Source organism: Gymnodraco acuticeps, unplaced genomic scaffold (genome assembly GCF_902827175.1).
Source record: "Gymnodraco acuticeps unplaced genomic scaffold, fGymAcu1.1, whole genome shotgun sequence".
Taxonomy (NCBI): domain Eukaryota; kingdom Metazoa; phylum Chordata; class Actinopteri; order Perciformes; family Bathydraconidae; genus Gymnodraco; species Gymnodraco acuticeps.
Genome location: NW_022990196.1, coordinates 345,291 through 367,509, shown reverse-complemented (window position 1 = coordinate 367,509; position 22,219 = coordinate 345,291). Strand labels below are relative to the sequence as shown.

Sequence of the window (22,219 nt, the reverse complement as noted above, 5' to 3'; positions counted from 1 at the left end):
TCTGACACAAAATACAGAGCCTCCCGAGCAGGGGTTGGGCGACGTCTGTCCAATCCCTGCGGATGTTGAGCGGTCCGGACGGCCAATGACAGCAGAGGAACTGCACAGCTCATTTACATACACAAACAGAAACAGTCTTGTGATTACCCCTCCCTGTATTTAGTCTGTTCTCTTCCTGTGTTCAGTGTTGGTTCGTCTTGTGATTTGGCTTGTCCTCGGTGAGTGTTCTGTTCTGTCTTTGTTAGTATAGCCTTGAAATAAAGGAATTTTCACGTTAATCTGCATTTGGGTCCTACCTGCTTCACACACCGTAACATTACGAACCAACCAACAAATGGACCCAGCAGATGATCCATGGGAGGTAGAATTACAGCATTTTACCTTCTATCTGGCTTGCTGCTTCGATTGGTGGAAGGGAGCGTCCAGTGTTCGGCAGAAGAGGGCCGCTCTGGTAGAGGCGCACCGGTTGGCAGCAGAGAAACTATGTTTTGTTGATTTCTTACCTGACTGGATTTTGGACTTCCTTGAAACATGTGATTCCCAGCCTGCTAGCCCCAGGCATGCTAGCTCCATGTCTCCCAATTCCCAACCTGGCACCATACGCCTTGGTGGGTTCCGCCTACAGTCAACCCGTGCTTCTGCCCCAGTTCCTGCTCCTGTCCAGGAGTTGTATTCCGGAACTCGTCTGGCTTATGGAGGTCCATGGAGTATTCAGGCGGCTGCTAAGAGGAGTCGTCACAAGGCCAGGCTAGCAGCCCGAGCCCCAGCAGCCATGGTTCCGGCTACAGAACTGGCCCACACAGCCATGGTTCCGGCCCCATTTCTGGCCCCAGCAGCCATGGTTCCAGACCCAGCTCTGGCCCCCAGCTGCCACAGTCCCCATCTCAAGTTCCCACTCGAGTCCCCTCTCCAGTTTCTTCTCAAGTCCCCTCTCCAGTTTCCTCTCAAGTTCCTTCTCAAGTCCCCTCTCGAGTCTCCTCTCAAGTCACCCCTCCAGTTCCCTCTCGAGTCCCCTCTCGAGTCCCCTCTCGAGTCACCTCTCCAGTCTCCTCTCCAGTTCCCTCTCGAGTCCCCTCTCGAGTCCCCTTTCAAGACACTTCGCAAGTTCCCTTTCGAGTCCCCTCTCAAGTCACCCCTCCAGTTCCCTCTCCAGTCCCCTCTCCAGTCCCCTCTCAAGTCTCCTCTCCAGTTCCCCTCTCGAGTCCCCTCTCAAGTCACCCCTCCAGCTCCCTCTCGAGTCCCCTCTCGAGTCACCTCTCGAGTTCCATCTCTAGTCCCTTCTCAAGTCCCTCCTCTAGTCACTTCTCTAGTCCCCTCTCTGGTCCCTTCCCGAGTCCCTCCTCTAGTCCCTTCTTTAGTCCTTTCTCTAGTACCATCTCTAGTCCCTCCTCTAGTCACTTCCCTAGTCCCTCCTCTAGTCACTTCTCTAGTCCCCTCTCCAGTCCCCTCTCCAGTTCCCTCTCGAGTCCCCTCTCCAGTTCCCTCTCCAGTTCCCTCTCCAGTTCCCTCTCCAGTTCCCTCTCCAGTTCCCTCTCCAGTTCCCTCTCAAGTTCCCTCCTCTAGTCCCTCCTCTAGTCCCTCCTCTAGTCCCTCCTCTAGTCCCTCTTTTAGTCCCTCCTCTGGTCCCTCCTTTGGTCCATTCTCTGGTCCCTCCTCTAGTCCCCTCTCTAGTCCCTCCTCTAGTCCCTCCTCGAGTCCCCTCTCTAGTCTCCTCTCGAGTCTCCTCTCGAGTTCCCTCTCGAGTTCCCCCTTGGTTCCCCTCTCGAGTCTCCTCTCGAGTCTCCTCTCGAGTCCCCTCTCGAGTCACGTCTCAAGTCCCTACCCAATGTCCTGGTCCGTTGGAGGTTCCGCTGGGGGTCCTGCCAACTCCATGTCCTGTCCCGTTGGAGGCCCCGTCGACTACTCCTCTGCCGGGGGTCCTACCAATCGTATGTCCGTGCCGGTGGGGGTTACGCTGGAGGTGCTGCCAACCCTATGTCCTGTGCCGTTGGAGGTTCCGCTGGGGGACCTGCCAACTATATGTCCTGTCCCGTTGGGGGTCCCGCCGACTACTCTCCTGCCGGGGGTCCTGCCAACCCTGTGTCCTGTCCCGTTGGGGGTCCCGCCGACGACTCTTCTGCCGGGGGTCCTGCCAACCCTATGTCCTGTGCCGTTGGAGGTTCCGCTGGGGTTCCTGCCAGCTCCATGTCCTGTCCCGTTGGGGGTCCCGTCGACTACTCTCCTGCCGGGGGTCCTGCTAACCCTGTGTCCTGTCCCGTTGGGGGTCTCGCCGACGACTCTTCTGCCGGGGGTCCTGCCAACCCTATGTCCTGTGCCGTTGGAGGCCCCGCCATCACCTATCTTGCCGGAGGTCCTGCCAACCCTATGTCCTGTGCCGTTGGAGGCCCCGCCATCACCTGTCTCGCCGGAGGTCCTGCCAACTCCTGGTCCTCTTCCGTGGGGAATCCTGCCGAAGCCTGTCCCACCGGCTCCGGTTCCTGTTCGGCCGACACCGGGTCCTGCCTGGCCTCCGGAGCTGTTTGGCCTTCGCCCCACCTTGGACTCTGCCTTGCCCCCGGGCCGTCCGCCCGAGTCCCCCACCTTGGACTATGCCTTGCCCCCGGGCCGTCCGCCGAGTCCCCCTTCTCGGCTTCTGCCTTGCCTCCTGGGCCGTCCGCCCGAGTCCCCTTCCTGGACCTCTGCCGTGCCCCTGGGCTGTCAGCCCAAGGCCCGTCCTCCAGACCCCCTCCACCCACCCTGGTGGCCCTAGTTTTCACGTTAATCTGCATTTGGGTCCTACCTGCTTCACACACTGTAACATTTCCTCCTTAACTTTACTCTTCTGATTGTCAGTCTGTGTTAAGGAGTCATTAGTGAGGAGTTATGTGCTCTGCCATCAAGGTGACAGGACATGGCAGCACATTAGGGACAGCCAGGAGAAGGTGGGGGGGGAGAAGAAAGTAAAAAGGGCCAGGAAGTCTCGGGAGAGGCCTGCAGAAGATAATGTACCCTTTCTTTGTCCCTGAAATGCCATCCTCAAACTCAAGGGCACAGAGGAAAATGGAGTAGAAAAAGGACAGAGAGAAAGATATTTGTGTGGAGGGCGAGGGGAGCAAATTCGGAGGAGGAGGTACAAAAAAAAAGAGAGCAGATGCTTGAGGGATATAGGCATTTAACAAGAGAGAGCGAGGGGATATGGTGAGGCAGGATTTAAATTGATGAATCCAAGCAAGGGGAGAGAAGGAAATAGAAGCAGAATGGCAGAGAGGAGCTGTTTACAGACAGAAAGCACACAGAACCAGGGAGCGAGTGGGAGTGGAGATGCTGTTACCAGCGTTGTCTTGAGGGAAAGGAAGTTGAAGTGAAATGTGTTCAAGAAGAGGCAACAAAAGCTTTTGTTACTCAGACAAACACTGAGAAAGAACGCTTATTTAAAAGATGTCTGTGAAGACAATGAGGGGGAGCGAGCGGCTGCAGCTCAGTCTGAAAATGGGCCTCGCTGTGCGAGGTAAATAAATGGTTATTTTTCCACTGATTATCAGCCTTTGGCATATGGAATTTCTTAATGTGCCTTTGATGCATCATCCTCTTTGAACGAAACAAACATAAAAGGGGTGAGCGGAAAAAAAGAATCAGAAATAAAGTAGCTGGGGGTTCTGTGTTTGTGAGCGAAGAATAAAGCAGCTTTCCTTCTATTAAAGAGGTTAGCCAGCTAAAATAATCTGTTGTGACAGCACGCTTTAGATCTGACCCGTCATATATTTCAGCATACACAGTACAGAGAAAAGCATGGCTGCTGCTAATCTCTGAGACCACGAATCCTTTTGTATCTCCGTTAGACTTCAGCAGAAGCACCAGATAAACGATACAGTATGTTAGTTAAAGCTTTGAAGAATATACAGTTTATAAGTGAATGTGAAAGGATGAATCGCACACATACAAAGAAAATCCTCCAGAAGAATACACTCCTCTTGAGTGTTGAACATTTTCATTGCAAAGCACTGTCAGCACTAGTTCATCTTAAAAGTTTCTATTGAAAAAAAAGCATTTTAAATGATAATGATTCACCCATGGAATATGACAAATAAATAAATAGAGCAAATCAAATAATCCTCTTTCCTTAATTTAGTTTAGTATTTAATAATCTTATCTGCACTATACCAGATAAAAATACAATAACTATTTTAACTTTATAGTGAAGTTGTCGTCTATATACTCTCATGAGCTCACAGTAATTCTGATAAGATATGATACATTATAGAGTAGATAGTATATGCAGTAGATATAGGGGAGAAGCTCTGATTTTCCGTGTGTAAGATCAATCTTACAGTTCATGGAAGGAAAAGGGAACTCAATTACTCTAAAATGGTCACGAAAGGAAAATGGCCATGTTAATGTGATGATATATGTTTCAGCTGCTACAGGTGAGCAGGTGAAAATGAAAAGTGAACAACGTGTAAAAAAGGAATTACAACTAATGAGTACGCTTGATGTGGTAGTCAGTGTTAGCGCTGTAAAAGGATGTTTAAGATGTGTAACCGTGTTAAAGGATGTTTCTCATCACTGCTCCCTTCTTTTTTTTGTATTCCTATTTATAGAAATAAAATGCACATTTTCTGAACGGTAATCAAATAAAATATGGGATTTGTTTTGTATCATAAAGATAAAGGAACACTTTCTCAGAATCAAGCAAAACTAAGAGTTTAAGAGAAAAAAATAAACTGAGTCAAGCAAAATACATTTAATTTCAAAAATAATAAGTTGCAAACAAATCATTTGTGTAATCATGTAAACTATAAGTCTTTTTTCTTTGTTTTAAAGGTGGGGTAGGTAAGTTTGAGAAACCTGCTCGAGATACACTTTTTGTTATATTCCATGGAATGCTCTTAACATCCCGATAGCAATGAATATCTGAAGTGCTTTGACAAAAAATCCATAAAAACAGTCATCTGTGGAAGCCGTAGTGCTGTAAAATGCACGACCAATCATCTGAGCCGGCCCGGCTAAAGTAACTGGATGGCCTACCTGCCTGTCAGCCTTCCATCTGTGCACAAACTTATCTCGTGCCCTCATTGGTCATGTGCGCGTTCGTGTGTGTTGGAGGAGGGGCTCTGTAAGGAAGTGGCAGATTTTTTTCGGCTATGTATTTTCAAATTCTAGCTCACTCGAGCTCGGGGGGTCACAGGTTCAAACCCCACTGCAGTCAGCATGTCGTTGTGTCCCTGAGACACTTCACCCCAAATTGCTCCTGTGGGGATTGCCCACAGTATAGAGTATGTTAGTCGCTTTGGATAAAAGCGTATAACAAGTAACATGTAATACTATATTTTATTACTATCCACCTTATAGTCCTTTTATTTAAAACATTCTTTGAGACTTCTTCTTCTGGTTCAAATTTCAATAAATGTAATTTGTATAATCACTCTTTTGTCTTTATTCTACATGAACATGTTAGAGATTCCATTAAAATCTGTTGATTATTCATATCTTCCTCAGGCTACGAATAGTATGTCAATTTTTTAATGCTAAATGTATATAATTTTCTCACAGGATATAGAATGAGACAACACAGTTTGTATCCATTGTGTATGAATGCTTCAGCTCTTCAGACCAACATAGTAAGACGTGAGCATGCTCCTAATTGTGTTGGTATGCAGCCTAGGTCTGCTCTGTTTAATAAAGCAAATCTGCCACTCTTATATCGTAGAATTTTTTTATTTTTTATAATTAAAGCAGTCTTTAATTGTTTGTCCTAAACATAGCAATATATGCTTTTGAAATGTACAGTGATGCAAATTAGTCGCTTTTCTGCACCTCCCGCTTTTTTAACGCTGATTTGGGTGACTTGTATAATTCCTGGAGAACCGAAGAGTTTTTGTTTTGGGGGGGGGGTCAGACTGACCGACAACTTCTCACTTCAAAAAAGAAGAAGAAATCTAGACCGTAAAATAATTAAACAAGCGAGTGCCTGTTTTACCTGACCAAGGACAGGTTCCGTGAACACAACACGAGCGTAACGTGTCTTCACGTGGTATATGTATGGGTATAGATATGTCTCATAATTATTTGTGTGAACATAAAAATAATTCGTGTGTAAATATGTGATTTGTAAATGTAAAACAACATCCACAAATGCATTTAAAAGATTTGCAAACTCACAAATACATTTGCAAGTGTAAAACGGATCTGCAAATACGCTAAATATGTTCACAAATAAAAAAAAGATCTGTGAATATCTCTTTAACATTTACACCTTTCGATCAGGCATTTGTGAATCCATTTTGTATTTGTGGACCAAAAATGCGCTTGCGGATCTCAAATCTCACCATCATGCTCTTACTTTGAAATCATGCGGAAATGTCGTCATCAGCAGGCCATCACGTGGTTTCCGAAAATAACCGAGTGACACGAGTAGATTTTAGCCGAGACCGGAGGAAAATATGTCTCAAAATTCCGTGTGTGTAAAAAGACGATCCGCGAACAGAGATTTGAGATCCGTGAACAGAGATTTGAGATCCGTGAACAGAGATTTGAGATCCGCAAGCGCATTTTTGGTCCACAAATACAAAATGGATTCACAAATGCCTGACCGAAAGGTGTAAATGTTAAAGAGATATTCACAGATCTTTTTTTATTTGTGAACATATTTAGCGTATTTGCAGATCCGTTTTACACTTGCAAATGTATTTGTGAGTTTGCAAATCTTTTAAATGCATTTGTGGATGTTGTTTTACATTTACAAATCACATATTTACACACAAATTATTTTTATGTTCACACAAATAATTATGAGACATATCTAAGCCCATATATATGTCTCGCCTGAAAGGCGTGTAGACTACAGTGCTGACGGAGAGCACCGGAACGCCGCTCCAGCTCTTCAGTTTTTGCAGTACCAGTACCCATAAGGAGCCGTACACACGTGGCTGTGTCTTTAGTTGTAAGCACAGTGGCGATCTGTTGTTATTAGCATCTGGTTAGCTAGCTATGCTAATGAATTTAAAGAGCTTTTCTACAACCAGGTGGAAGAGAGCTCTCTCCTGAGAGGCTCAAATAACCTCAGCTCAGTGAGGTTAAGGCACACCTTGATATGATCATTATAGTTATTAATGAGACATTAGAGACTAAATGAAAAACAGGTTTAAAATACTATATGACAGTGACAAAAAAAGTTGTTAAAAATAACAAGAATAGAGTTTGAAAGGGGAGTGATTGGTACAATATCCAAAAAGAAGAATCTGTTGACAGTTCTGTTTCATATGGGTGTTGAGAGATGTATCCATAGATCTCTTCATTTTTCTCTCTAAGTGCACCAGATTGATGCTTTTAACTTCAATATTTAAAAAGAAAATCTTCCCGGGGGAGCATGCCCCCGGACCCCCCTAGAGGAGGTTAGGTCCCCCCCACTTAAATCATGTTCACATGGATAGGATACTAAATACATTTGGACACATCTTGTGTCCAAATCTTTCTGTTGTGGTGGTCATGCCACCGTGCACATGCATGCATACGTGAGTCATGGTGAGATATCTGGATTGGTTGCTTTTTCTTTGCACAGCATGAAAGAAAGGTGAAATGAATGGGCTGTGATTTTAGTTTTTTTAAGCAGAGGTTGAGTTCAATAATTTGTACGACCCTCGGAGGATGTTGTAAAAATTGAAAGGAAAAAGGTTCCCCACCCTTTCTGTAAATAATAATAAAAACCCTTGATTTATAACTTAACATCTCTGTCTCCTCTTGATCTGAGTATATTATAAAGAATAGCAGTTAATTGAAGCATTATAGCACAGGCCTTTGTCAGATGGTTTATTACGCTGTTTTTTTTTCTGCTTCGAATAGTTCTCTCTTTTTTCACCATACCTGTGTTTGCATCCCTGAATGTAACATGTCTACAGTATACAGTTTATATTGTGTATCATCTTTAGCTTGAAAATACATAGATGTGTTTTTTTTTATCTATAAAATAAATAAATAGACAGACAGACACTTTATCGATCCCAAATTGGGAAATTATTTAACAGCAGCAGTGTGTTCAGGTATTACAATATTTAAAGTTGGAATAAACTATAAACCAGTGGTTCCCAAACTGTTTGTGCCCAAGGCACACCAAAGGACAAGTACAAATCTCAAGGCACACCTATTGTGCAAAATAGCCCTTATAACACGTGTTATCACTCATATCATGTAAAATATCTGTAAATGTGCATAATTATTTACTAATGCCAAATAAAATGTGACAAAGACAACTATATTACTCATGAAATATTTATTAACGAAATATTTCAGAAATTAATTTGAAACTTTACGAAATTAGGCTTCATCAAAGCAGCAACACACTCATTTAAACCAGACAGGTCACAACATTAAAAATGATGCAAAGGACACTCAGCAGAAATTCAGCACAGAGAACTGTCAATGCAAGCTGCATTGTCCATGGTCCTGAACTACAAATTATAAATGTAACATTTCAGCAATCAGCATTGAAACATGTGCTATTGTAAATATTTTTGCCGACTTACAAATTAGTGAGATACATGTGCCTGTCGGGGCGCGCAGAATGTTTTAATCCTTGGTGGCACTGAGGAGAGGGCTACTCGCAAGTCCTGTTCAACAGAGAGCCGTGACCTCCTGTTGTTCTTCATGTAAATCAGAGTAGAGAACGCCAACTCCAGAGATGGGGTCGTTACTAAAAAAATGTAATATATTACATATTACTTTTAAAAAAGTAATATATTACACTACTTCGTTACTATCTACATAAAGTAACTCGTTACTTTACTCGTTACTTTACTCGCCGAGCACGTACGAACTGCGCATGCGTGAGTGGCAATAACTTTCCTTACCAGCAGGCGGCGGTAGTGTGTATTTGTCATTCAAAACAGGCAACAACCGGAAGACAGAGAAGAAGAACAGACTACGTGATATAAACAAACAACAAATAGCTGTGCGGTAGCTTCACCTTAGCATGTGATCTTTGCAGGTGTTTGTTGAGGTTTGACCACGTGGTGTTTCCAGCAGTGGATAACAGCTTCTGGCCTGGACACAGTTTGCACCTCACCGTCACATTCCTGTCTATTCTTCGGACGAACTCAAAATAATGGGCATACCTCCACCCCCGAGAGTTATCGCTGACTCAGCCATGTTTATGCAGCACTGCACGTGGAGATGTGGACGCACAAGTCGCGCAGATTACGTACATATAAACCTACAAAGTACTGATATAGTAAATTAAAAAGTAATTATTTTTGTGTAGTTGTATATTGCAATAATAACGTATGGTTGTCACAAAATCCCACGGCACACCCGGACTTGCCTCACGGCACACCGCTTGGGAACCACTGAAATACACAACACAAGTATAATGCACTGCAATCCATAAGATGAGTCCGATATGTTCATGAAAACCCCTCAGGAGACACCGACACTAACATGGCCGAGTGGACTCCGGAGATTGCTGCATGAGTTGCACTGTATGATCTGTGGTGTCACTCAAAAACTGAGTAGCCAATGGGGACGCACCCCTAAAAGTCCCTCCCACCTGGGACGTTTGTGTCAGAATCGAAAACCAAAAAGAAGCGCAAACGAGAAGAGCTGCAGCGAGAGCAAAAGTCTGATCATTGAGAAAGAAGCAAAGAGAACTGCATGTTAAAACAAAGAAAAAAGACTTATAGTTTACATGATTACACAAATGATTTGTTTGCAACTTATAGTTTTATTTTTTTAATTAAATGTATTTTGCTTGACTCAGTTTTTTTTCTCTTAAACTCTTAGTTTTGCTTTATTCTGAGAAAGAGTTCCTTTATCTTTATGACACAAAACTAATCCCATAATAAAATAACTGTATTTTGTAAAATACTTAGAAGCACAGCAAAAAGAAAACAATATTTCAGATGGAAGCTCAATGCTATTAATATAGAACCCGATAATTAATCAGGCAATCTGTAAACTTTTGATATGAAGTTGTGCTGAATAGAGTCTCGTCTTGTGTGGCCAGCTTGCGTCGATTGTTTTTCCAATCCAGGTCATATTCAACCACACCAATTCTGCATGATGAAAGCATCAACGCAGCGTCAGAACGCCGCCCTTGGAATTTTCATCCCACCAAATATGAATTTGACAGATACAGTTAATAAATAGAGCATATCTTTCAAAGTACATTGATGATAATTAGCGGGTTTTGTGTATTAAATACGATGACACTTACATAGCTGAGTTAATGTAACGCTTTGCAGCATGGCTGCTACAGCGGCTAACAAAAAGTGGGTCTCCAGAGCAGCAGCCCACTCACCCCCCAGTGAAGTTGTCTCCAAGCGAAAGGAAGAGAGGGAGAGGGAGTTACCTAATTATTTGTGGACTGATAAACCATTGTTGTTTTTTTTAGTAGATGTACTAATACTTGAGAGTTGTTAATTTGGGGACAGCACTGTTCTATTTATACATCCATGACGCAGCCGTGATAAGGTGGACGTGGTTGAATCTCAACTGGGTTGGAAAATGATAGCAATTAATGAGAAGCGGCCGGCCGGGCTTCAGCAGAGAGGACAGACACACAGCCACCAAACGTTAGAGATCAGAGCTGGAGCCACATTTGTTTTTCGGAAATGTCTGTTGTAATTGATAACAGCATCATGGTCACTAGTTTATAAACAGGTGGAATCTGACTGTGTCCTCACTAGTAGGGAGAGCCAGTTATTGTGCAGTGACGTGAGCACTATGTGTGTGTGTTGCAGCCATACAGGTGAACAGACTGTGGCGACTGGTCATTAGGGGCAGAAACAGCCCCACCTAGTGTCAGCAGAAAGTATTACAAATAATGATTACTAAAAAATGCAAAAACATTAATTAAAAAATATATAAAATATATTTTAAGATCATGTTTAATCATCTGATTCGTCTGTACATTGCTGTTTTAGTCTGTGTTCTTCTAATTAGTGTCTACAGTGTGTGCCTATTGAGCTGTTTAGAGCCATGTGGGACAAACCCCCATCATGCCCCTCCCTCTCACTGTCTAAGTGAACGGTGACTGTAAAAACTACACTGTGCATGCTCAGAGTATTTTCCTATTTAATGTGTGTGGCAAAAAAATAATGACCTTAGGGGCATAGAGCTGCCATCCCCACCATACGTCATCTCACATAATTCAGAGCTGATTGGCTGTAAGTACGTGTGCCGCGAAATGGTGGTGTGTGTAGAGGAGACGAGAGAGCTGCAGTGAGGCGTCCTAAAACCCGGAAGTAAGCTGCGCATGGCTTCCCTAGACAAAAAAGTCGAGGGAATGAGATTTCTAAAATCTCCATATGGATTTTAGAAAATAGCTCGAAATAAGATCTGTGGGAAACGTACCATGTCTACCCTACTTTTATCATTTTTGAATCATAAATCTATCGATTAGATTTATGATAGACTTTTGAAACTACAAGAAGATAAGGAGCACTTTTACAAAAAAGTAATAGAGATTTTTGTCCAGAAGGATAGGCAAATGGACTTCATCTTCAAGTCAAGGTAAGACCACCATTTTATTGAAAATGGGATCTTACTAAGAGAGAACAATTCAATATTTAAATGATAAAATTACATATTTTGGGTATCCTTTTGTTGAACTGTCTGTTTAAAATTAATCGAAGCATCAGACTAAAAAAGCTTCTGACTCTTCAGGTTTACAAATATTATATTTTGATTTAGGTCAAAATATAATAGGCCTATTTTGTAAACCTGAAGAGTCAGTGCCTCACCAGCCATGAACCTCACTGCACGTCACTGCAGAAGCTTATATAGACATCTAAGTTTTTTGTGCCCCACCATATAAAAACGCCACTGAACAGTGTATTCTGTGTTAATACTCCAATAGAAGCTGAACAACATCAACGATGGAGGCAGCTGTAGCCTCAACATTTTTAGCAGATAGAAGTGAATAATTCATGATGAAGGTCACTAAAACAAAAAAACAAATGAATAAAATAACTTTTCAACAAGAATATTTCTAAAGCTAAGCCGCTGCCAAAATGCATATAACATCTGAAATGCATTGATATGGTACTGATATAACAGTATTTCACCTTCAAAGGGGTCGAAGAGGGACCAATCTACTATGACTACCAATTCCATTAACTCCAACTTCAAATGAATCTTTCCAGGCATCCAGGCGTCTGCAAATCTGGAAAACTTTCATTGCTCCAAGGCCAAATTCAATCATGTGCATTTCGGCCGCCTTATTGCAACAGGGCGTCGTCTAGCCGCCTGGCCGACAAACTCTGCAGTCAGGGTGTGTGTCTGTGGGAGATACCGAGGATCACTTCTGATCCGCCTCAAGCCCCTAAAGCCATCTATCTATCAAAGGTGAGGGGGAGCCGGGTCACGGCTGTGTGAGAGCTGCGACACCCAACCTGAAATCATCAATCTTTACGCACACACACACACACACACACCCACACACGCTCACACACATACACACACACACCCACACACACACATACTCCCCCCCACACACACACGCTCACACACACACACACATGCTCACACACACCCACAAACACACACACACACATACTCCCCCACACACACCCACACACACACGCTCACACACACACACGCTCACACACACACACACACACACACACACACACGCACACACACACACACACACACCACACACACACACACACACACACACACGCTCACACACACCACACACGCTCACACACACACACACACACACGCACACACGCACATACACTGAGAAACACACAGGACCTTTATTTATTTAATTCACTCGTTTGAACACGCCAGAGTACTTGAAATATCTGGGCTCACACTGAATGGCCCCGGGCTCAGAGTTGCTCTGCAGCAGGGAGATACTGGAGCAGAAGTTTGGACTGCAGCAGGAAGCAGGACATTTCCTGCTCTGCTGCTCTCTCTGAGGCAGGGGGACAACAATGCACTGGCAATCTGTGTATTCTTGTTTAGTTGGCCCTCAGTTGAATACTGGAGATTAAACTGATAGAAAAGTGGCAACACAACATATAACAGCTAGAGCTCAGCACATTGACAGTTAACAATCTGAGAGAAAAACAACCAAAAAAACACACATTGGAAAAACAGTGAATCACTGTTGTCTTTTATCTTGCATGAGGAGAATCAACACGACAGCTTCTCAAGCTAACGCTATGGCTATTTACATTTTCATCCCACACTAAACTGAAAGCCTATGGACATCCCTGAATTGTAGTTTTGTTGGTGCCTGCAAAAAGCATCCTCACTCTGAATTTCAATGCACTTTCTCAGATATGGACTTTCAACAGATAAATAATAAACATAAGCAAACAGTCACTGCATACATTTTGATCATGAAGAGTGCTGAGATGAGCATAGAATAAAGAATGTCTCTGATTGGGCCTACTGCTCTGAACATGCTCTGTTTAACATAATGATTCTCAATCAGGTTGTTGTTGCACAAAAAAGGTCTGGCTTGATGGAAGTGTAGCCAAAAGCTGCACAATCCCAGCAACACACACACAACACACACACACACACACACACACACACACACACACACACACACACACACACACACACACACACACACACACACACACACACACACACACACACACACACACACACACACACACACACACACACACACACACACACACACACACACACACACACACACACACACAAAGATCAGAGTAGAGGCCATTACTGTCCCTTCATTTTAACGCCTTTGCTGCTTAGGAAAACACACCATGAAGATGGAGTCTTCCTGTATATGTGTTATGTTGCCTCTTCTGTACCGCAGTTTATACCTGTACTCCCTGAATGATGCAGGGAGACGAACACTCACATCAGACCCGGCGCCGTGGGAGGGCCAGGCCTTCATTGTACTGTATATGTGGGGAGTGTTGCAGTAGAATATTACACTGTAGCGCCGGTACCTTAACCAGTTTAGCACCGAGCCTGTTTTTCAGGTCTCAGGCTCGAAAATGACATTCCCAGAACAAATTACCATATCTTCCCTTCTAAAAGGGTTACATTAATAATCTTTTTTCTCAAAGTAATGATAAACCTGTGAGTTGGATGTAGACAAGTCAGAATCAATATAGATGTTTTTTATTTTAAAGAAAATTCAGATTGAACATGGTAAAAAACTGTAAATTATAGTGTCCGTCCAAAAGATATTTTGTACTTATAGTGAAAACTACCCTTGGATGATGGTAAGGTAGACTGAAAGCTTTAGGAATCCAAAGTACAACATATAATAAGTACCCTGTATCAAGATTGATGCAAAACAAGTGACATTTGACCTTTTTAGAGAGGTTTAACAAAAATAACTCCACCTTACAAAACCCTACATGTTTGAGCTCCCTCTATGAAACGTCAAGCTACCCCACAGCACCCCCAAAAGAAAATCTCTGGCGTCGACACTCGCCGCGGTACATGACGGTTTTGTGTGCCCTCCCATGAAAATCATATGCCCTCTCTGTTCTGGCGCCGGGTCTGACTCACATTCCCACTTCTGGCAGTTTAAAGTCACCAATTGACCTAACATGCATGTCTTTGGAGAACAGGCTAACTCCACCCAAAATATATAAAGATACATACAAGAGATCATCTCAATGCATGACTCAGCTTCCTCAATCTCCTCCCACATCAAAATGTATTTACAGCCAATTATAATAGATGGCACCTTTAGGGGGTCTGAAAAGGAAACAGCTCTGTTGTTCTCACCGGAGTCAGGAAGTTAAAGCAGCAGTGAGACGAGCTGTTGGATCAGGTTAATGAGATTTCACAGCAATAGTTCCCAGAGATAGCTGAGTGCTTCAGTCCCATGCCTCAGAAACACGTCATCCCCCTCTGGCCCAGCAGTCAATCCTGTCAGATCACCCCCCTCCCTCTGCTACTCACGATCTCACCAATTGGCTAATTAGGAGTAACAATTACTAAAGGGTAAGGAGACTGCGAGACCAGTCTCATTCACATCATGATCATATTGAAATGGGATAGACATCTTCTGATTTAACAGGCAACTTTTCCTAATTAGGCAAGAAGAACCTACAGTTTTAAGTGCTGGTGAAAAGTCACCTTTTGTGATGGCAATAAATGCAATTATGTCTTGGTCCTACTTGGGGGTTTAAAAGGATCATTAATGCTGTGGAAGAATCTTTAGGTCTGTCATCTACCAAGAAATCTTTCTAAAAAAACATTTTGCAATGTTCTCATCACATTACAGAGTCACTATATTGTTTCTTTAAAAAAAGTGTAACTATATAATTTAGCTTTTAATTTGTGTCCAGGATCTTTAAGGTTAAACTGCTGTATCACAAGGTAGTTCAAGATTAAGAGTAGCAGTCCTTGAGAGAGAGAGAGAGAGAGAGAGAGAGAGAGAGAGAGAGAGAGAGAGAGAGAGAGAGAGAGAGAGAGAGAGAGAGAGAGAGAGAGAGAGAGAGAAAGAGAAAGAGAGAGAGAGACCGTGTTGTTAGCATCTGGTTAGCTAGCGGCACTAACGGACATAAGGAGCTGTTTGTTCCACAACAAGCTGGAGGAGGGTCCTCTCCTCTCAGACTGAGAGACTCAGGTGAGCTAAAGGACTTTACCCCTGCGGGTGTACGTGTGTGTGTGTGTGTGGGGAGTGTTGCAGTAGAACATTCCACTGTAGCGCCCCTGGTGCTCGCGCTTTTGTGCGTGCTCTATAGTGCCCGTAATAGTGTTCACTGGAGTCCAGCACCTCAGCACCCCCACTCAAAATACCTTCCCGCGCCTCTGGAGGCTGGGATATTCTGCTAAATGCTGCACAGATGAAGAGCACATGGGCTCCAAATCTAAATATATCAACACAACTCAACAAGAAGATAATCCAAACTAAACAACATCTCGTTCAATGCTGATGTCAAAGTCTCCACACTGAAAAAACTGAAACGTTGACTTTAATGAAATGTATTATGTCAAGAAATTACACATGATTGAATCAGGATATTTGAAATTTAAATACAAATCTACTTAATATTATTGCTTTCATCTAACCTACAATACAATTATTATCCCAAATAATGTGTCTGTCTGGTATAAGAAACAGCTTTCTCTGTTTAAAACAAAAGAACAATGGTGTCCAACAACAGTCACTGCTACCCAGCATGCTCAGTAATGTATGCACAAGCATGTAGCATTTCATTAATAGGAGCCAGTCAATGTCCTCTCTCCCTGCTTATCTCCTTACAGACAGGTCAGTCACACTTGTGTCATATTAACATTTCAATTCCCAGATTCCCGCTTCAACACAAAGGACAGCACAGATGGAAACACAAAAGCTCTGAATTTTAAATGTAACTCCTTATGAATGCAAACATCTTGCCTGATTAAGTGAAGCAATGGGATACAGAAATAGCAGCGGACACTTTGTGTCCTTTATTCTTCAGAAAGGAATAATGGTATAAATGCCATTGAGCATGAACAATGCTATTATCTCAATTGTGGACACAATGACCAATGATGCTTGTAAATGCATTATGCTCCACACTGTTCTCTGCTTTAATCCCGTCATTCAAAGAGCCTCCAGAACATTTACATTCATCCTATTATCCTAATGAATTAGTCCAACAACAACAGGGTCAGTTTACTTTCCTGCGAACAATTACGTTGTAATGATGATTTGGAAACAGGTAATGATGGGTAATCAGTGAAGCGAGACATCTACCAGGGGTCAAACAAAGTCAAAGATGGAGCGATAAACACAGAGGGGTGAGGGAGGGAGAGAGAGGCAGCAGGAAGGACGGAGAGGAACATGTGTATGCAGCAGAAACGGTTCTGAGGCATATAAGAAGAAGTTACCTGAGGACGAGATGAGCTTCCAGCTGATGGAGGGCTCTGGTTTCCCGCTGGCTTGGCACATCAGGGTGACGTTGGAGCCTTCATTTACCACAATATCTTTTGACAGGTTGATGATTTTTGGTGGTACTGTGAAAACAGATAACATATGTTAACATTTAATAAATGGTCATGGGCAATAACATTTATTTTATTTTGTTATTTAATCCTAATGTAAGGAAGTTGCTGAGGTAACATTTGAAAGTCTGCAGGGTGACTGAAATACTGCTTTCAAGTTATGAAGGTAAGTGGAAATGGGTCTAAAAACGTTCCGAAAGAGCTTTACTTTTTTATATAGTGTCATGTAACACAGAAACAGTTTTAAAGCATTGTATACAGTTAAGGTGGAGACTGACAAAGGCCATACACATTGTAAGCACTTAACGCGGTTGAATTATTTGTGTATTGTAGTGCAGGCACGGCACATCTCCTATAATGAACATTATACATCTTAATTTCACACACTGCATCTAGTATTTGGGGATGTGAATTACTTTTTAAAGATTGCATTTAGATTGTAATAATGTATTTATAATTTGTATCATTTATCCCCATTTTCACAACAGAGTATAGAGAGTGTATTTCGGGTTGAGTGGGAACAGGATGAATGTGAGAGCTCATGTTCTATTGATCTGTGTGTTCCCCCTCCCTTTGGACAGATTTCAAGCACCTTTAAATGTAAGGCAAATGACTTCTGTGTATCTAATATGCAACACATTCGATAGTGTGACGGTGAAGAGGAGCTCCAGAGTCCTGGCTGCTGAGCAGGAAGTGGCCAGACAGCTGGTGTCCACTGTCTTCCAGAAAACCTCCATAGCAATGTCCTGGTGAAGTTAAAGAGCCCATTTTCCTCTCTCCTGTAGTGTGTTCTATAGTTTAATCTATTGGCTAGCACTCCAACACATTGTAAGTGATAAGGGGCGGGACATCTTTATGTGGTTAACCAATTACAACTAGGGTGCCAACAAGCCACAAGTGGCGGTTTAAGCGCAGTGGCCACAAATGTACTGAACGTGCGTGGGGATAGGGAGTAGCCGAATGGTAATCTGTTGTACTCATAGGCTATCCCCTGGAAGGCAGAACGCAGACACTTTCTGTGCTCCGGAGCAATTTCCACATGAACGTATGCGTCTTTCAGGTCGATGGTGGTCAACCAATCGCCCGGTTTGCACAAGCCCCATTAACTGTTTTAGAGTTAACATGCAGAATTTTTTGCAGGCAATGTAGCGATTCGGAATGCTGAGATCTAGAATAGATCTGAATTCCCCTGTCTTCCTGAGAACCAGGAAGTACATGGAATAAAGACCATTTTCTCTGTGCTGAGGGTGCACAACAGACACAGCCTGTTTCTGCACCAGAGCCTGAATCTCTGCTGAGAGGAAACCAATCTCCTCCTGGGAGGACAGATTTCCTCTCGCATGCCCATAAAAGGAGGTGGGACGCTGCAAAACTGGAGTGAATAGCCCCGTTTCAGCGTCCTGTCCATCCACTTTGTTAGTACACAGCTGAGTTTCCATTCCCCATAATATTATGTTAATGAAAAACCCTCAGATGTGGGGCCGTAGCTAGGAAGCTGGTGAGCCGTTCCGCCGCAAAACTCCCCGTGAAGGGAAGATTTGCCCATGGAGGGTCGAAACAGAAAGGGCCGATTATTTACTGAGGTCCCTGAAGGCACCGCCGCGCGCTCCACCATAATGCTGTTTTTACCACTACGGTAAAAACAGCATTTAATCGGAGTCTTTATAGGCGTAGTGTGTTCTACTGAGGTCCCTGAACGCACCGCCACGCGTTCTTGTGTGAGTGCGGGCTCCGCCATAATGCAGCCTTTACCACTACGGTAAACTGCATTAATTGGAGTCTTTGCTCTAGGCGTAGTGTGTTCTCTGACAGCAATACGCCGGCCATAATGTCCCTATAGCATAGCGCTCTCCTTTAGATAGCACTCCCTGCGGTTCATCCCTCTCATCTAGCCACCTCCTTTACAGGAGCTACAGCTGGGGCAGCGAATGGGGAATTTGTATGGTTAACATTGTGTGTAAGTGTAGCATTTGTGGAAACAAAAGACACTTAGTCTTGGATACAGATCAACCTCATTCTTATTAGAAAACGTAGTGATCTGTGCATTATACAGGGAGGAGGCGGAATTCGCCCTCTCGTCCCGGGCGGAGAGATTTTCTCCCCCTGCCAGGCCAGTAAGATCCGTGAAGACGGGCAGCCCGTCTCCGTGAGTGCCGGTGTTATGCCGTAGGTTGAAGCCTTCCCGTGGATTGAAGCCCTGTTCGCGGGGACGCGCAAAGGTGACGTCATCGCCTGTATTGAGCGTTCGCCGTTTTTTCACCCTTTTCAAAGCTTTTCTCTCTTTTGAATGATATATCAGATTAAACAGCAAACGGCTGAATAAATAATGTGCAGACAATTGCGAGGAGGCTCGTTTTAAGGACACATTTTTCAGATCTGTCACAATCTTCGTATTGGAATAAACTTCCGTTTTTGAGTGTATAGTCCCACTCTGTTATATTCCTCCTTCCTAGTGTAGCACAGGATAATATGTCATTTGTCAATAGTCCTATTTCTTAAAACCTTCTCTGTTGTTTAAGTGTCTGATAACCACAAATAGTAATCAATGATATAACAGTAATGATATCACATGATCATGTCAGACACTGTGTTATTTTCAATCAAGCCTAAAAGATAATGTGTTCAAACTGGCTTCACTCACTTGAATTGCTCCTTTGAATATCATTTTTATATATCCCTACTCAACACATGTTTGTATTGTAATGCCACTCATATTTTTTTTTAAAACTGTATTTTAAGGTGACATTGAATGCTTTGAAAGGTGCCCTAAAATAAAGTGTATTATTGGTGTCAATAGGGAAGATCTGCACTGTTCTCTACATAACATGTTCAGAGCAGGTATTTCTCCTGCCGGATTTGGAACCCCCCCTATATCTTTCTCCAGGACAGTCACAACTTCACCAAAATCACACTGGTGCTTGCTGTTCCCCTCTAGTTTATGCTCACCAAAGCATTTTACTCTGGGCCCTGCAGGTGAAAAACTAAAGAGGGGCTTCCATATCCGGCAGTGCAGTTGTTAGAGCTGCCGGATTTTGAAGCGCCCCCTGTAATTTTGGCCAGGATAGTCACAATGTCACCAAAATCACACTGGTGCTTGCTGTTCCCCTCTAGTAAAATGCTAGGCCCAGAGTAAAATGCTTTGGTGAGCACAAACTAGAGGGGAACAGCAAGCACCAGTGGGATTTTGGTGAGTCTGTGACTATCTAAGGGGCTTCTAAATCCGGCAGAGCAGACTTTCTATCCTGAGGAAGATTTTCTATTTGCTTGCAGTCCAAGTCATTTCTGCGTTTCTGTGTAATATCATAATAATAAAGTTATCCTTTTTCCTGGCAATGATAAATCCCTGTTTTTACAAGTTAAAGTGTTTTGAATTCTTTCAACAGCGCACATGTTCTTTATTACCGCATGGACACAAAATAAAGGGACATTCTTTTAACCTCACCCAAACATATTTTTTCACATTTGTGGTATCTTCTCCATTTCTTCACTTTATTGCAATAGGTTTGTAAATTATAAATAATTAGACCAATACAGTATTTTTCGTTTGCAAACACACTAAAATTACACATAAAGCAACATTATTTAAAGTGACACTCAAAAGCAAAACCTCAGCTCAAGTCTCCAAAAATCTAAACACATTTTCAGCTTTGCACTCAATTTTAAATTCAACAGGGCACTTTTGCAACACTGCACGCAGTTCTACAGTTCATTTTCAAAACACTGCCATTAAAAATCAATAATCAAATACACATGCCAAATGACCATAAACACTGAACTGCTTTATTGACTCATCAATCAGGATGAAAGCACTGTAAAAAGACTGCATGCCTCTTCTATAGGCAGGGCCCCGAGTGAAATGCTTTTGTGAGCACAAACTAGAGGGGAACAGCAAGCACCAGTGTGATTTTGGTGAAGTTGTGACTGTCCTGGAGAAAGATATAGGGGGGGTTCCAAATCCGGCAGGAGAAATACCTGCTCTGAACATGTTATGTATGAGAACAGTGCAGATCTTCCCTATTGACACCAATAATACACTTTATTTTAGGGCACCTTTCAAAGCATTCAATGTCACCTTAAAATACAATTTAAAAAAAATATATGAGTGGCATTACAATACAAACATGTGTTGAGTAGGAATATATAAAAATGATATTCAAAGGAGCAATTCAAGTGAGTGAAGCCAGTTTGAACACATTATCTTTTAGGCTTGATTGAAAATAACACAGTGTCTGACATGATCATGTGATATCATTACTGTTATATCATTGCTTACTGTTCGTGGTTATCAGACACTTAAACAACAGAGACGTTTTTTAAGAAATAGGACTATTGACAAATCACATATTATCCCGTCATTGTCTGTTCTGTAGGAAGGAGGAATATAACAGAGTGGGACTATACACTCAAAAACGGAAGTTTATTCCAATACGAAGATTGTGACAGATCTGAAAAACGTGTCCTTAAAACGAGCCTCCTCGCAATTGTATGCACATTATTTATTCAGCCGTTTGCTGTTTAATCTGATATATCATTCAAAAGAGAGAAAAAAGCTTAGAAAAGGGTGAAAAAACGGCGAACGCTCAATACAGGCGATGACGTCACCTTTGCGCGTCCCCGCGAACAGGGCTTCAATCCACGGCAGGGCTTCAACCTACGGCATAACACCGGCACGCCGGTTCCACGAGGTGGGCCGAAGAGGTGGAGGGCGCCGCGGGCACGAGATCTCCGTGCCGGCACCTCTCCCTTCCGGCCCGTCTACACTATAGGCGTCAAAAAATGCTTTCAACGCTTCGCCCATTCATTTGAATGGGGTGACGTAGGATATTTTCAAACTTCGACCGAACTGCATTGTGGGTAGCATGGCAAGGTGTTGCAAGCATCGCGAGCGTCTATCGGCGTCAAAAGTTGAACAATGTTCAACTTTTGAGGCTCGACGCTTGCTCGAAGCTGGCGTCAGCCAATCAAATCCCGTTTTTGCAATTCCCGCCAGTACAAGCGCTAGCCAATCAAACCGCAAGCAAGCTGGGAGAGCCAGACCGCAGTTCATTTCCTCATATTCCAAACGAGAAATTACGGTAGCAAATCACCCGGTTCTTTCCGACCAGAACTATTTACCGGGATACAAACCGGAGGAACCAGGCATGGAGGGAGGTGGCAGAGACAGTGGGTGAAACTGGTAGGTTTTCGCCTGTTTGGGGATTTTATATCCAGTTTACTTCGTTTTAACATTGCTATTGCTCAATCAATATGTCGGGGGCGGGAGATTCATGTGATTGGTTGTTGGTCGCGTTGCTCGCAAAAA

At 43.2% G+C, this 22,219-nt stretch overlaps 1 protein-coding gene across 3 annotated transcripts in view; it reads right to left on the bottom strand.

Annotated features, from left to right (window-relative positions):
* The window catches only part of ntm (neurotrimin), a 228,077-nt gene that overhangs the window by 21,614 nt on the left and 184,244 nt on the right, over positions 1–22,219 (bottom strand). For all 3 annotated transcript variants that reach the window (XM_034217951.1, XM_034217952.1, XM_034217953.1), the window contains exon 3: positions 16,804–16,929. In XM_034217951.1, coding sequence (XP_034073842.1) covers positions 16,804–16,929 — 126 coding nt within the window. The remainder of the gene's footprint in view (positions 1–16,803; positions 16,930–22,219) is intronic.